The 14,287-nt window shown below is 40.6% G+C and overlaps 1 protein-coding gene across 2 annotated transcripts in view; it reads left to right on the plus strand.

Annotated features, from left to right (window-relative positions):
* The first annotated feature begins 395 nt into the window (after positions 1-395).
* Positions 396-14,287, plus strand: part of LOC149319864 (beta-1,4-galactosyltransferase 3-like) — a 28,277-nt gene continuing 14,385 nt past the window's right edge. The window contains exons 1-2 of one of the 2 annotated variants that reach the window (XM_089512490.1): positions 396-483; positions 5,725-6,218. In XM_089512490.1, the coding sequence (XP_089368616.1) occupies positions 5,963-6,218 (256 nt within the window). In that variant the 5' untranslated portion in view covers positions 396-483; positions 5,725-5,962. Of the gene's footprint in view, positions 484-3,180; positions 3,248-5,724; positions 6,219-14,287 lie in introns of those variants that run through there. The other variant, XM_089512491.1, reaches the window with a different exon arrangement.

Raw genomic sequence — 14,287 nt, forward strand, 5'->3', positions numbered from 1 at the left:
AGCTCTCTCTCTCTCTCTCTCTGACAGAGAAGGGCTAAATGCCTCCCAAAACTGCAGTTCTCACAATTCCCTAGCACTGAGCCAGCGCAATTAATGCGGTCTCGAACTGGATTATTATTTCCGCAGTGTGTTTTGGAGCAGGGTTTCCTAGGCAAGAGGTGGTTTGTGAGAGAGAGTGCCTTCCTTGCCCTACGTGAAAGAGCTGGCGTGCTCCTTTGGGTATGTGACTGTGGAGAGACAGCTGGACCCAAATGCAAGTGAGCCGCGGCTGGATTAACCATTAGACTACAACTCCCGGCATGCAGAGCGCGGCGCTGACCTCCGCGTTGCATCCTGGGAATTGTAGTCCTGCTTGCCACTGTTATGCAAAATACTGCGCGGCGGTGATAAATGGAGGGGCGGGGACAGAGAGTTGGGGGCGTGTCCACGCGGCAGCCGCTGTAGCGGAAGTGGTGCTCTCGCGCGCGCCGCTCAGGGAGGCAGGTGAGCTCCTGTATCTCTCTCGCTCCTTTCTCCCCTCCCCCTCCCCCTCCCCCCTGTTCATTAGTCAGGAGAGGAGGAGGCGCCTCTTCTCTGGGAGACCCTTCAGGGACCCCTATCCTCTCAGGCCCAGGGGTCCTCTTCCCCCGTCCTGACTTAGGCTGCATCCACACATTGATGCGGATTAATTCTGCAGTGTGGATGCAGCCTTGATTAGCAGATTCACACCTCTTGAAGGCACTTTCCAGAGACTTCACACACACATATATACCAGTTTTTATATATCTGGAGAAAGTATTTGTCTGTTGCTGCTCAAACTGAACTACTACTAATAGTAGTACTATATATCTGGAGGAGGCGTACTACGCATAAACTATGTAGTACTATAAGCTAGTAGTGGTAGTACTATATATTGGGAGAAAATATTTGGCTGCTGCTGCTACTATTACAATTCTATATATCTGGAGAGAGTATTTGACTGCTACTGCTTTTATATACCTGGAGAAAGTATTTGGCTACTACTACTACTATTTTATATATCTGGAGAGTGTACTTAACTACTACTACTATTTTATATATCTGAGAAAAAGTATTTACTACTACTTCTACTTTTATATATTTGGAGAAAGTATTTGGCTACTATTACTGCTTATTATTATCTGGCTGTTAATCAATTAATTTATTATGGCAAATAGCCAGCATAATTATCTGGCTATTAATCATGGAAGAGAGCCAGTGTGGTGTCCTCCTTTGAGTCTTGGACTCTGACTCTAGAGACCAGGGTTCGAATCTCGGCTCGGCTACAAAAACCCACTAGGTGGCCTTGGGCAAGTCACACTCTCTCAGCCTCAGAGGAGGGACATGGCAAACCCTCTCTGAAGGCACCGGCCAAGTAAACCCTGTGATAGGGTTGCCTTAGTGTCTCCATTAAGTGAGAAATGACTTAAGGCAAGCAACACACACACACACACACAAAGAAATTTGATGACACCTCTATAGTATTTTCCTTTATTCCTCATACTAACACCTCCTCAAATACTTAAACAGGGCTATCATGTCACCTTAACTTCCTCTTCTCCAGGTTGAAGATACCCAACTGCCTACGTTGCTCCTCATAGGTTTCTAGACCTTTCACCATTTTAGTTCTTGCATAGGAGACTGCCAGCGACTGCCATGTGCTGTAGTTTATGTTTCAGAGACAGAACCTTGAGTATTCCTTGGCAGAGAAAACCTCATGATATTACCACTACGGTGGTAGGTTGACAGGTGTCTTGAAGGCATATTGTTGTTCCTAACTTTCATGGCCAGAATCCATAGTTTTTTGTGGGGTTTTCGGACTATGTGGCCATGTTCTGGAAGAATTTATTCCTGACGTTTTGCCTGCCTCTGTGGCTGGCATCTTCAGAGAACGGTAGCATGAGGGTGTGGGGGGGTATATATACTGTGTGACCCTTGGTTGAGAGGAAGTGATTTACATGTTAATCTCTGTGTTGGTCTGTTGGTAAATGGCGAGGCCTCAGGGCAGGAGGATATGCCAGGAGGATTTGTGTCTATTTAATTAGTGATCCATTGTCTGCTGGGAAAACACCTGAGCCTGGGCGATAGTCATTTGCATGTCCTGAGCCTTGATTTTTGTGTTTTTCAGGACTAGTAGCCAACCCTCAGGGTTTCCTCTTCCCTGTTGAAGCTGCCCAGGTGTTTGTGGATTTCAATGGCTTCCCTGTGCATTCTGACCTGATAGTTGCTGGCATGGTCCAGAATTTCACTGGACCTGCAGACTCAGGCCTGTGACCTCCCTGATTGAGTCTAGCCATCTGATGTGGTCTCCCTCTTTTTTTCCTGCTACCTTCTACCTTTCCTCGCATTGTTGACTTTTCTAGTGAGTCATGCCTTCTCTTGATGGGGCCAAAGTTCAACAGCGTTAGTTTCATCATCTTGGCTTCCAGGGAGAGCTCATGTTTGATTCGCTCTAGGACCCATTTATTGGCCTGCTTAGCAGTCCACAGTATCCACAGAACTCTTCTCCAGCATCATATCTCAAATGAGTTGATTTTTTTTCCCTTATCTGCTTTCTTCAGTGTTCACTTCTCACATCTGTACATGCTGATAGGGAATACAATAGTTTGGATTATTCTAACTTTAGTGTTCAGCTGTATGTCTTTACACTTTGGGATCTTAGCTAGTTCTTTCATAGCTGACCTTCCCATGCCCAGTCTTCTGATTTCTTGATCTCTGTTTTGATCAATATTTGATCTGAGGTATAGGAAAACTTTAACTACTGTCGTGCCTCCATTTTCACGGGGGATACATTCCGGACACACACACACACATCCGGGAAAAGAAATCTGCCAATATTCAAGCATTATTGGCTTGAATAACAGTGGGCACCCACCCCATTTTAAGTCCCTCCATTTGCCCCTCGCGAGTAAGCAAGGGATGCGGAATCAAAGTCTGCACAAATGGCAGGATGACTGTGTTTCCATTTCCTCATTATCTAGGTCTGTGATCATTACGTTGGGACCTTATTATCTGCTGGGGTTTAGTTCCAGGATCCCCCGTGTATAAGAAAATCTGTGGATGCTCAAGTCCCATTAAATATAATGGCAAAGCAAAATGGTGTCCCTTAAATTAAATGGAAAAATCAATGTTTGCTATTTAGAATTTATACATTTTTGAATATTTTCAAGCCGTGGATGCTTGAATCCATGGATAAAAAATCTGTGGATAAGGAGGGCCAACTGGATTAGTGTTTCCTTTATATTCAGCAGTAAGCCTGCCTTTGCACTTTCTTTTTTAATTTTCCTTGTTAATTTTTTTCAAATCTATGATTTTTTTTCTTTTGGCTATGTCCCCAATAATCCATGAGAAATTAATGCTTTGGTCTTACAGTTGCTACAGTCTTCCATGTCTCCTTTTTTGCAGATTGGGATGTATATTGGTTATTTCCAGCCCGTTGGCTGCTATTTTATTTTTCCTATTTGTTGACATATTTTAGTTATCACTAGAGTTGATTCTGTCTATCAACCTTTTTTCTTCTTCTTAGTCCTATAGAACTGTTTATACTCATGTATAAGTCTAGAAATTTAGGTCAAAAAATTGACCCAAAAAACCTGAGTCGACATCCATGGGTCAATGTAAGTACTGTATTTTGATGCATAGTGTGTGTGTGTGTGTGTGTGTGTGTATATATATAGTGAAAAGCAAGAGTTTAATCTGCCCTGGAAGCACTGACCCCCTTCTACTCTCTCAGCCATCCAGCCTTTAATATGTGCACAAAAAGTTATGTCTGCTGGAATTTTGTAAGTTCTTTGGCACTGTATTCCTTTACTTCTTCCTTTACAACCTTCATTGCATGTGCCTATGTTTTACCCCTGACTTATACACAGGTCATATCAAAATCCAGAATTTTGGCCCCAAAACGTGCCCTCGACTTATATATGAGGTCAACTTATAGTTGAGTATATGTATGTAGTAGAAGGCATATACACATTGGAATAAATTGGAATTGGGGGAAGGTTGAAAAACCTTGTGTTTTTCACATAGTATAAACATGAACTGGAAAAGTCCCAAACTAGAATAAAATGTTTTTCTTCCTTAAGATAAAGGATGTGCTGACTCTAGTCCCATTTATTGTGGAAAGCCTTGGTTTCCCCACTGTGGTATGTTTTACGTCTGGCCTATGGATAGTATTTTATAGGAGGAATCATAGAGTTGGAAGAGACCACACGGGCCATCCAGTCCAACCCCCTGCCATGCAGGAAATCCAAATCAAAGCATCCCCGACAGATGGCCATGGAGATGGAAATGAGAAGCCAGTGGAGGGATGAATGTATACCAACTAAGAATCTTTCTTGTACTTAATCATGTGCTCTCAAAACTCTTGCCACTGAAATGTTTTTGTGGGCACAAAGCATCTTTTAAAATCATAAGGGAGCAATGCCACACTCCTTAACACTGAATAAGAACTGATCATGCTCAGCAGCCATGTTATGTTGATGGTCTGTTGGGGAAAAAAGAAATATAAAGCTGAAGGTGGAGGGATGGAGTACTTTGTAAGAGAGTATTGTCAGCTAGAACCTTGAACACTACACTGCATAACACCACACTACACGATTTTCTTGTGGGACCCATTTGTGTGATTCTACTCTGAACAAATCTTGCCAAGAAAACTCCAGGGTAGGTTTGCCTTAGGGTTGCCGTAAGTAAAAAATGATTTGAAGGTAAACAACAACAACAAACAAACCAGTGTTAATTTGTTTTATTTAGGATAACAACTTCAGTAGTAGAAAGTAACATTACAGTCTAAAAAGGCCCTATAATTTCATCTGGAGTGTGAAGGTTTTTATTTGTTCCAGACTTTACCATGACCATCTTTAAAATATCAAAAGAGTAGCAGGAAGAAACTGACAATGTAATGAACTATATTACAGCAGTTTCTCAAATCTTTAAAATATCAGCATTTTGAAATTGTTTTTCCTTCTCTGATGGAATGGATTGTTTTAGCCTATGGTTACAACTGAATGAGAGAGCCAGTCCTCTAATAGTTTGGCAGGACTCTGGTAGGCAAGTGTTCAAATATGGAAACCCACTGGGTCATCTTAGGCAAAGTCACACCCTCTTTGCCTCAAAGGCAATGGCAACACACATACACACACACATCTTGTCAAGAAAACTGTATGATAGGTTTGTTTTAGGGTCACCATAAGTCTAAAACAATTTGAAGACACACAACCGCAAAAAACAAAAACTCAGCTTAGCCACCTTTTTGCCCCCATGTTTGTCAATAAGTATCATTAAAAGTGTGTGTGCATATGTACCTTTAAGTCACCTGCCTTATGGCGACCCCATGAATCTCATAGGGTTTTCTTAGACAAGGAGTACTCAGAGGTGGTTTTTGCCAGTTCTTTCCCCTGAAATATAGTCTATAAATTAAGAGTATAAACAGGGATTCACAGTTCTCACATCCAGCATATACAGAACTTCTTATACTTTCAACTCGTGTCTGCACTGCATAATCCAATACCTGTATTAGGTAGTGCTGGTTGGCAGTGGCTCTCTCAGGCCTTGGGAAGAGGTATTTTAACTGGAGATGCTGTCCAACCACTTTAATACCGAAGAGGTTGACACCAGTATCAGTTCTAAAGTAATTTTCCTAGCTATCTTAGACAGTTTTATGTAGAAGAGTAAAATTTTATGAAGCTGTGTATTAGCACATTTTTATTGCTTTTCTTGTATTTATTGCAGATTGAATAATGGAAGATTGGCTGAAGATGCATAGAAGATGGTTAAAATATGAAATGCTTGTTTAAAATAGCACGTGAATTACATAATACTGCACTGAGAATGTAGGGTACTTTCCAAAAATGCTAGCACCCTTACTCTGCTGTCCAACAGGAACATTTACTGCTTTTTAAACTACTGTACCCATGAAGTGAAAGCACTAGTGTGTCCGGAAGAATTAAATATTTAGGACAGCTGACCTATGGCGTTTTGGAGGAAAGCCACCCTTTCTCGAGTTGAAAATCCTTGTTTCCTGCTTTTCCTGATAATCTTTCAAGCAATATTTATCTTGATACTATACAGAGGCAGCTCTTCAGTTGTGCTTCAGGATCATTTAGATATGCCTAGCCCAGTGGACTATTCAAAAACACAAGATGTGTATACAAATCTTAGTTTGTATACTCCTGCTCCCGATAAAGCAACTATGCGATACTGCACATCAGACACAGTGATGAATGGTATGTATAAAATGCAAAATAAAGATACTATTTTTTTTTTCAGTCCTAGGGCTTTAAGTTGATCTAGATCCATGCAACAGCCTAATCGTTTAACACATGAAAACTGTATATGAAGGTTATGGACACCACCCAACAAGCTGATTCTGTCATCAAACTTAGAGGAAGGCAGTTCTCCCTCTCCAGCTGCATCTGCACTGCAGAATTAATCCAGTTTGACACCGCTTTCAATACTGTGGAATTCTGAGATTTGTAGTTCTGTGAGATATTTAGCTGCCACTGTCAGAGTGGTCTGGTGCCCCAACAAATCCCACAATTAAAGTGGTGTCAAACTGCATTAATTTTGAAGTGTGGCAGCAGCCTTTCTGCAATCCCCCATGTCCTAAAATCCTGCTTTGGAGGGCTGGGAAATCCCATGAAGCAAAAAAGCAGGGAGAGAAAGAAAGTCCAGCTGCCACTCTGAGGGTATCATTGGATTTATATCTATATAAGTATATAGATATTGGGTAGTTGTTATGCTGGGACAGGCCCCAGTTGTGATTGACATACAAAAGCAAGCTCAATGTTAATTACAGCTATTCACATAGGTAAAATTGATGAAAACAGAACTTTTTGTCTGTTTTTTAAAAGAGAATTTTTAAAAAATCCATCTGTTTGGCTTTTCTAATGGTGTGATTGCAGACTATACAGTTGCCCCTCCAAGTCTGCAGACTTGAAATGTGCAGACTTGAAAATCCACAGAAGGACAACTGCTATTAGCCTTAATGGGGCATGTGCCTGCATTGCGGGCCCCACATACGTGTACCCCATTCAAGCCTATGGGGCTTGAATATGCGTGAGATTTCGAACTCGTGAGGTGGGCCGGATTATCCAGTGTCTGTGTAATAAAAAAATCTGTTTCTCTTTCTATGCTTTGAGTCAATAGGTAACATCATACATTCTTGTGACCACCTCTGTTACTATTATCTTTGTCTTCTTACATGTGTCATATACAATTGTTATGTTGGGATCTGAGTTACTGCAGGAGACGTGAAGTTGAAATTGGCTAATGTTTGAATGGACCAAACAGTTATTGCCTTTGGCTACTTGCTAAGCTTTGTTCAAGATGAAGAATTAATGAGTAATATTGTAGATAGAAATTATTTTGTAGAATCAAACAAAGTAGAAAGACGGTGGAAAATCTGAAATACCATAAAGACAGTCAAAATATCCGTTTGATAAGGGCATCTGAGGATAGGTCAGTCATTATTCTTTTGTAGTGAATCTATACAATAATGTGTTTATGTCAATTAATGTAAATGTTTTGTTGGCTTCTAAGATATTTTTGAGATCTTTCTATATTATAGCAATATTTTGTTAGTAAGAATACTTTATTTTAAAAAGACCTAATTGTTAGTCTTGCGAAGGCTTAAATACAGCTGAATAAAAATAAGACTGAAGGAAGAACATGAAATATCTGCATGATGTCTATGATTCTGATTCTAGCTTAGTGATTGCTAAAGTTTTAGTGTACTGTCTAAAATCTTTTGAGAATATCTGATACAGTTGGTAACAGTAAATAAACAACATGAATATTATTTTGCTCTTAGAGTGGCCTGGTGAGCAAAGATCAACTGTAAATTATAATCTGATTTGGTAAATGTACAGCACATGGTTTTTAGAAATAAGGGCCAGAGATTCATACTCACATTAGGCTGACAAGAGATCTTGTCATTCCAACTTATTGCCTTTGCCATTGATGTTTAGGAAACACTGTGTTAAATTTTTCTGATATATTTGTTTTGATCATAATAAAAATGTGCAACCCATGTTTTGGGAGAGGTTGCATTTCTTTATGTTGTACTGGTGGCAACAACTGCCTTTTTCAGGGAGAGGGTTTTTGTGTAGCAGTTTTTTTTCAGGATATAGTCCTCAATATCCTGAAATGGGTATCAGAATACAGATTGTGCTTCAGTTTACATGTAATAGAAATTAGCATGCAGTAGTGTTTCTTTAAATACAATGGGTCCTTTGTATATGTGGGGGATCCATTCCAGACACCACCACCTTGCATATGGCAAAAAACATGGGACCTCAAGTCTCATTGATTCCTATGGGCGCATGCGCCATTTTAACTCCCCGGGCTTGCCGTGCATGGAAGCTTAAATCCACATATGGCAAGCCTGCCTATAATGTGGGCGCGCTGTACATGTCTAGTGTTTAAGTTGCTGTCTATACTTTTATAAAGTGTGACATTTTCCATAACTACCTCTGAGGAGCTACCTAATTTTTTATTTCTTTTGTTCTGTTGTCTGCTTTTCCTATTGCTTTGCAAGCTTGCTTACATTAACCTTAGACCTGCTTCAGGGTAAAATACCACTGATTAATCCAAGTGCATTTTACTGTGACTCTTGAAAGAATGGGCTGTCTGCTGAGGTAAAGTTATGTGATGATCAATAAGCTGTACTTTTCAGGAGGATATCTAAAATCGGAAAAGGTGATCTGATAGTGCCTATTGCCTTTAGGCTTGTTGTGCTGGCTGAAAACTGGAGAATGAATAGCAGCCTGTTTTTAAATCCAAAATTAGGCTTCAGAGTTTTCTTTTTATCCAATTTGCTGTATCTATCAGAATTTATGGAGATGATCAGCTGATTGATCCACTGCAGTTGCTGCTGCTGTTGTTCCAAAGACATTAGTATTGACCAAAATTCCAGGATGACCAAGGTTCCAAGACAAAGCAGCTTGGCAAATAACTATGCAAGCCATTTTCTGGAGCTGCTATGCAGAGGAGCCTGTTGTCATGGATATAGCTAAAAGGTTGCACCACTGGCTGGTATTAGTGCTGCTACCACAGGGTAAGTCAGCATAATTGAGTCAACTAGCTTGAAGCAGTGAGAACAGATCTCTTTCCGTTGCCTTTTCACAAAGGTAATTAGTGCAGAAATGAAGATTGCTTTTAAAACTGTGGGAATAAAAGAATGCTTCTTGAATTCAGTAAATAAATTACTAAATTACTAATAAATTTTTGTTTGACATCTGTCTATACATAGTATACTGGGGACAGGTATAACCTGCTGTGCTGCTCTTTTTTGCAGTATGTTTTTGCTTTTGCTTTAAAATAGATGCTCTTTATAGCATATTACAAAAAAATGGGGGTGGGGGAAAGAAAAATCCCAAACACCAAAGGTCTACTCTGTGTTAAAATGTAATGTTAAACCATGCTTTAGTGTTGTGGAAATAAATTTAACCTTTCCCTGGGTTCATACAATTCCGTACTCCTACAATACAGCCACAAAGAAGTTTTGACTTCCATTTTAGATCAACTACAATTTGTTGCATTGCCCCAACCCAGACAGACTATTGCTTGATCTTACGTTACTTGGTATTCCCAGGAGATATTTTAGGCAGCTTCCTATCCAAGCATTAAACTATCCGCTGCTTTTTAAAAAGATCACTGGATTGATTAGTCAATTTTCTTAGTTAATACTCAGTTTTACATTTATCTGAGATATAACTTCAAAATGCCATTTTAGCCCACCCACCCTATGAGAATCTTTGGCTTCCTGAGCAAAACTGATGACTTCCAGAATGTGCATACCCAGTATTAATCCATCTTCTTATTCATGTTCATATGAAGCTGCTTCATGACATATCATCAACAGATGTGTAAAAAAATCCAGATAGGAAAAAAATCATAGCAGTTAGGGTGCAGCTATATCCCATCAAGCAGGTGAATTCAGAGTGGAGATCACCACACGCACACTGCTAACTCAAAACGTCTCCACATTGATAGATCCTTCGTATACTTTAATCTCCACCACAAGTAAATACTGTAGGAAAATCCCACCAACTCACTACATCGAAGTGCATCACTAGTTGCGTGGAAGGGCTGAAATGAAACATGGGCATTGATAAGGTCAACATCTGCAAACAGCATATTCACAGTGTACTCTTGTGCACATTTAGACCATCATCATTAATCATCGAGTTCATTCATATTTTTGGGAAGAATGTTTCTCTGAGTTTAATGGAATTAGCTCCAGGTTATGCAAATACATAGGGCCTATAAATACTGTGTGGATGGATATTTGATGGACTTGATTCTGCATGAATGCAGGCAGATCAATGTCTTGATTGAGATGAAAGGAAGAAGTAATTTTGGTAAAAAGAAAATGTCGTGTCTGAGGACAGCCTTCTCTCCATGAAAACATAAGTAGGGTTGGTTAATTTGTAGAGCACAAAGCTCCCCAGCTCTCCTGGCAGAGGTTATGGCTACTAGGCAACCTTTCAGGTGAGTAAGTGAAGACTGCAAGAAGCCATCAGTTTGAAGGGTTTCCAAAACAGTTGGGATAATATTGATTCCATACTCTGTGTTCAGTTGGTCCTGAATTTGGTGGATATAAGTTCCAATAAACCTTCAGGAACATCTTCACCAGGGGATCCTGGACTCATCTGGCACTCTTCTTCCAGCATCACCTTTCTCTTTTGGCAACAGGCTGGCACATTATTACCATCTCTGATTGGCAATTACTACAGACACTTGGGTCCTCAATATTGTACAGAGGGAAGGCATATACCAATGGACCTCACCAGTGAAACAGGAAGGCATCACCTTGTAACTTCCCTTTATGAGTTCTGGAGCAGAACTCTTGACATTGTTTTTGTTGAGGAGTCCCCCAAGTTTGGAAGACCATGCAAAGGGTATCAGGATAGCTCATCCATTCATGGCATGAATCCAAAGGATATGCTTGGGGCATCCACATGCCCAGGAGACTGGATGAACAACATCTTCAGGCCAATTAGCAGGTGAAAGGATGAATGTGAAAATGAGGTCCCAGGTGAAGTTGCTGCATGAAGAGATGCTTTAGGTGAAAGTTGGTCCTGATGATGAGAGGTGATGATAAGGAACCTCATAATGGTGATCAAAATGAGGATTGTACACCAAGTGGTATCCACTTTCATCATAATAAATCTCCTGAGAAGGAGAACGATCATATGGCTACTATGTTCTCTATAACACTTTTTTCCTTTTGGTTAATCATTTTTTTCTTGAGCTTTCTCTGACATTTCTACATAGCTCATTCTTTCAGAGTTTGAGATCCTTTACAAATTTAGCAGAACTATTTTGGTATTGGAAACATCAAATAGGACATAATTGAAATTTTAAGTCCACGTTAATTGTGACACAGAAATAAAGCAGTGTTTCTTTTTCTAGTGCTGAATGTGATATTTCTATATATGTAAATTGTAATGTGTTGGGTTACACTGTTCACTCAGTTGTAAGTTTTATATGCAAGTCTGTTTATTGGCTGAATTGCTGATCAATTCACTTGACTACTTTTGACTTTCAGCAATAAGTTTTATAAATCCATCATAATCTACTAAGAACTTTTGTATCCCGCTTGATGGCCTACTGAGTTATACTTCACTGTTCCTTTGCTTTTCTAAAATTAAAAAGGCTTTCGATAACATTGTGGCTTTACTGAATCTTAACAAGACATCTTCATTATTAAATTCTTCAGATTTTAGATGATTTACAAAATCATAGACTTGGCTTTGGGAAACCCAGCAGACTATTTGCCAGTTCCAGCTGCTGTTTAATTTTCAGCATGAGAAAGTTTGCTGTTGAATGTAGATAAAGTTCCCTATGTGATAGTAATCTAGGGCACCTTACAGACGGGCCTAAGCGGTGCCGTTGTTGCGCCAGGAATACATGCGAGGGGCGGCGCTTCCAGACACGCCTTGCCCCTCGCGCTTATTCCGTACGGCAAGATGGCGGTGCCCTATACAGATGGGTGTGGCCATCTTGATGTAACGGACACGCAGCATCCGGACGTCTAAACCCGGAAGAGCCGTCGCGAGTGCGCGCTTTGGCACTTGCGGCAGCTCTTCTGGGTTGCCGGAAGGAGTGCGATTTCTGCACTCCTTTTTTGCAGCGCGGAGGAGTCGCGCAGTTTGGCTGCTGCAGCTCCTCCACGCTGCAACCGGCAGCGGCCCAAAACGGGCCTAAGATTCAAGAATATGTCATAACAAGGAGCTTTTCATTATCCTCTTTGCTCTTTTGTGCATGAGACTTTATATATAGGGATGTATTATTTAGGATTTCTTTTCAGACTCAAAAAAGCTGCATGATACAGACTGGAAAATACAGCATTGATCATAGAGTTCAGGATCCTCTAAGTCTTTACATTTTTAAAATCCAGCACAGAAGTGAGGATTTTTTTTCTTTTGTTATATTACTTTAATTTTGTAGTTGTAATGTAACCTTTGTGAGCTTCCCTGGGAATCTTTTTTGCCACAAACAAGCATAGAAATTTGTTACAATACCATTTACAGCAACATAACATTTAAAGTTTGAGGTTACTTCCTGACAAAAATCTTTTCAGTCCAAAAGCAGTCTGGTGAGACTTCCTGTGCTGCTGAAACTAACAATTTATCAAATCCTAGCAAATTTGTACAATTCGTATAGAGCAGGGAATTCCACTGTTTCAGTACATAATTTTTACTAAAAAAATAATATGTATGTATTAAAAATAATTGCATTAATTATAAAGTAGGAGGTAGTATCCTTCCAAGTAATTCTACCTGTCGTAGTAATCCTGAAAAGAATATTAAGACTAGCACTCCAAGGTGGTGACAAAGTATTGCAGTCTAATTCAATTGCTGGTTTCGTAGGGTAGAATCATTAAATGAATGATATATTTGCATAAGTGCTGATTTACCATTCAGCAATTGATACTGTGGATCTACTGCAGTTGAGAGAGCCAGTGTGGTGTTATGGTCTAAGTGACTGATTAGGACTCTGGAGACCTAATCCCTGCTGAAATGCCAATCAGCCTTGGAAACCCACTGGGTGAACTTGGAAAGCTTACACTCTCTCAGCCTCTCTCAGTCTTGCCAAGAAAATCTTATGATAAGATCATCTTAGATTGGAATCTACTTGAAAACACATAATAACTACAAACTGTAGTTGAAACTAGTAGTTGGAATTAGAACCGTGTAAAGATGAGTCTCTGGAGATCAAGGTTCGATTAACTCGGCCATGGAAACCGACTGGGAAACCTTGGGTGGGTCAAACACCTTCAGCCCCAGAGAACCCCGATAGGGCACCTTAGGTTTGCCATAAGCCAGAAATAACTTAAAGGCACTTTTGGTTTTTCCTACCATCTGTATGCCGATGACACCCAGTTGTATCTTTCCACCCCCAACCTTTCTCCAAGACTTGAACAGCAAGTTTCATCATATCTCACAGCTGTCTCGCATGGATGCGCCATTGGCATTTGAAGCTCAACATGTCCAAGATGGAGCTTCTTGTCTTTCCTTCTAAGCACACCCTTCAACACTCCTTTTCTGTCTCTGTGGACAACATTTCTATTCAACCAGTCCACCAAGCCCGCAGTCTTGATTTTATCTTTGATTCTTCTCTGTCGTGTATCCCTCAGATCCAGACCACAACCAAGGCTTGTAGATTCTTTTTGTACAATATTGCTAAAATCCAACCATATCTCTCTGCCTCTACTGCCAAGATCCTGGTCCATGCCCTAGTGATCTCACGACTTGATTACTGTAACGTCCTCCTGACTGGGCTTCCTCTTTCTCACCTCCGTCCTTTAATTTCTGTCCAGCATTCAGCTGCACGCATTATCACATCTGCCCACCACTCTGACCATATCTCTCCTTTGTTGGCATCCTTTTACTGGCTCCCCCTCCCTTTCCGTATTCAGTACAAGCTCCTGCTGTCGACGTTTAAAGCCCTCCATGGGCTGGCCCCTCCTTACTTATCAGACCTTCTTTCTCCTCACCCTCCCATCAGGGCCCTCCGTTCTGGTAGTCAAGGTCTGCTTTCACAGCCCAGGATTTCCTCTGCCCCATCTCGGATTCGCCCCTTTTCACTTGCTGCCCCTCACTCCTGGAACCTTCTTCCCCTGCAAGCAAGAGCTATCACTTCTTTAACCAGCTTCAAAACGGAGCTGAAAACCATCCTGTTCAGAGAAGCGTTCCCAGGCATTGCATAATTGTCGCTTGCTATTTGATGTTCTTTTGTTGCCTGTTTTATCAAACCATTTCCTGTATTGCTATGTATTAGCCTACTA

Source organism: Sceloporus occidentalis, unplaced genomic scaffold (genome assembly GCF_023333645.1).
Source record: "Sceloporus occidentalis isolate IW3139 unplaced genomic scaffold, rSceOcc1.0.p SCAF_2, whole genome shotgun sequence".
NCBI lineage: Eukaryota > Metazoa > Chordata > Lepidosauria > Squamata > Phrynosomatidae > Sceloporus > Sceloporus occidentalis.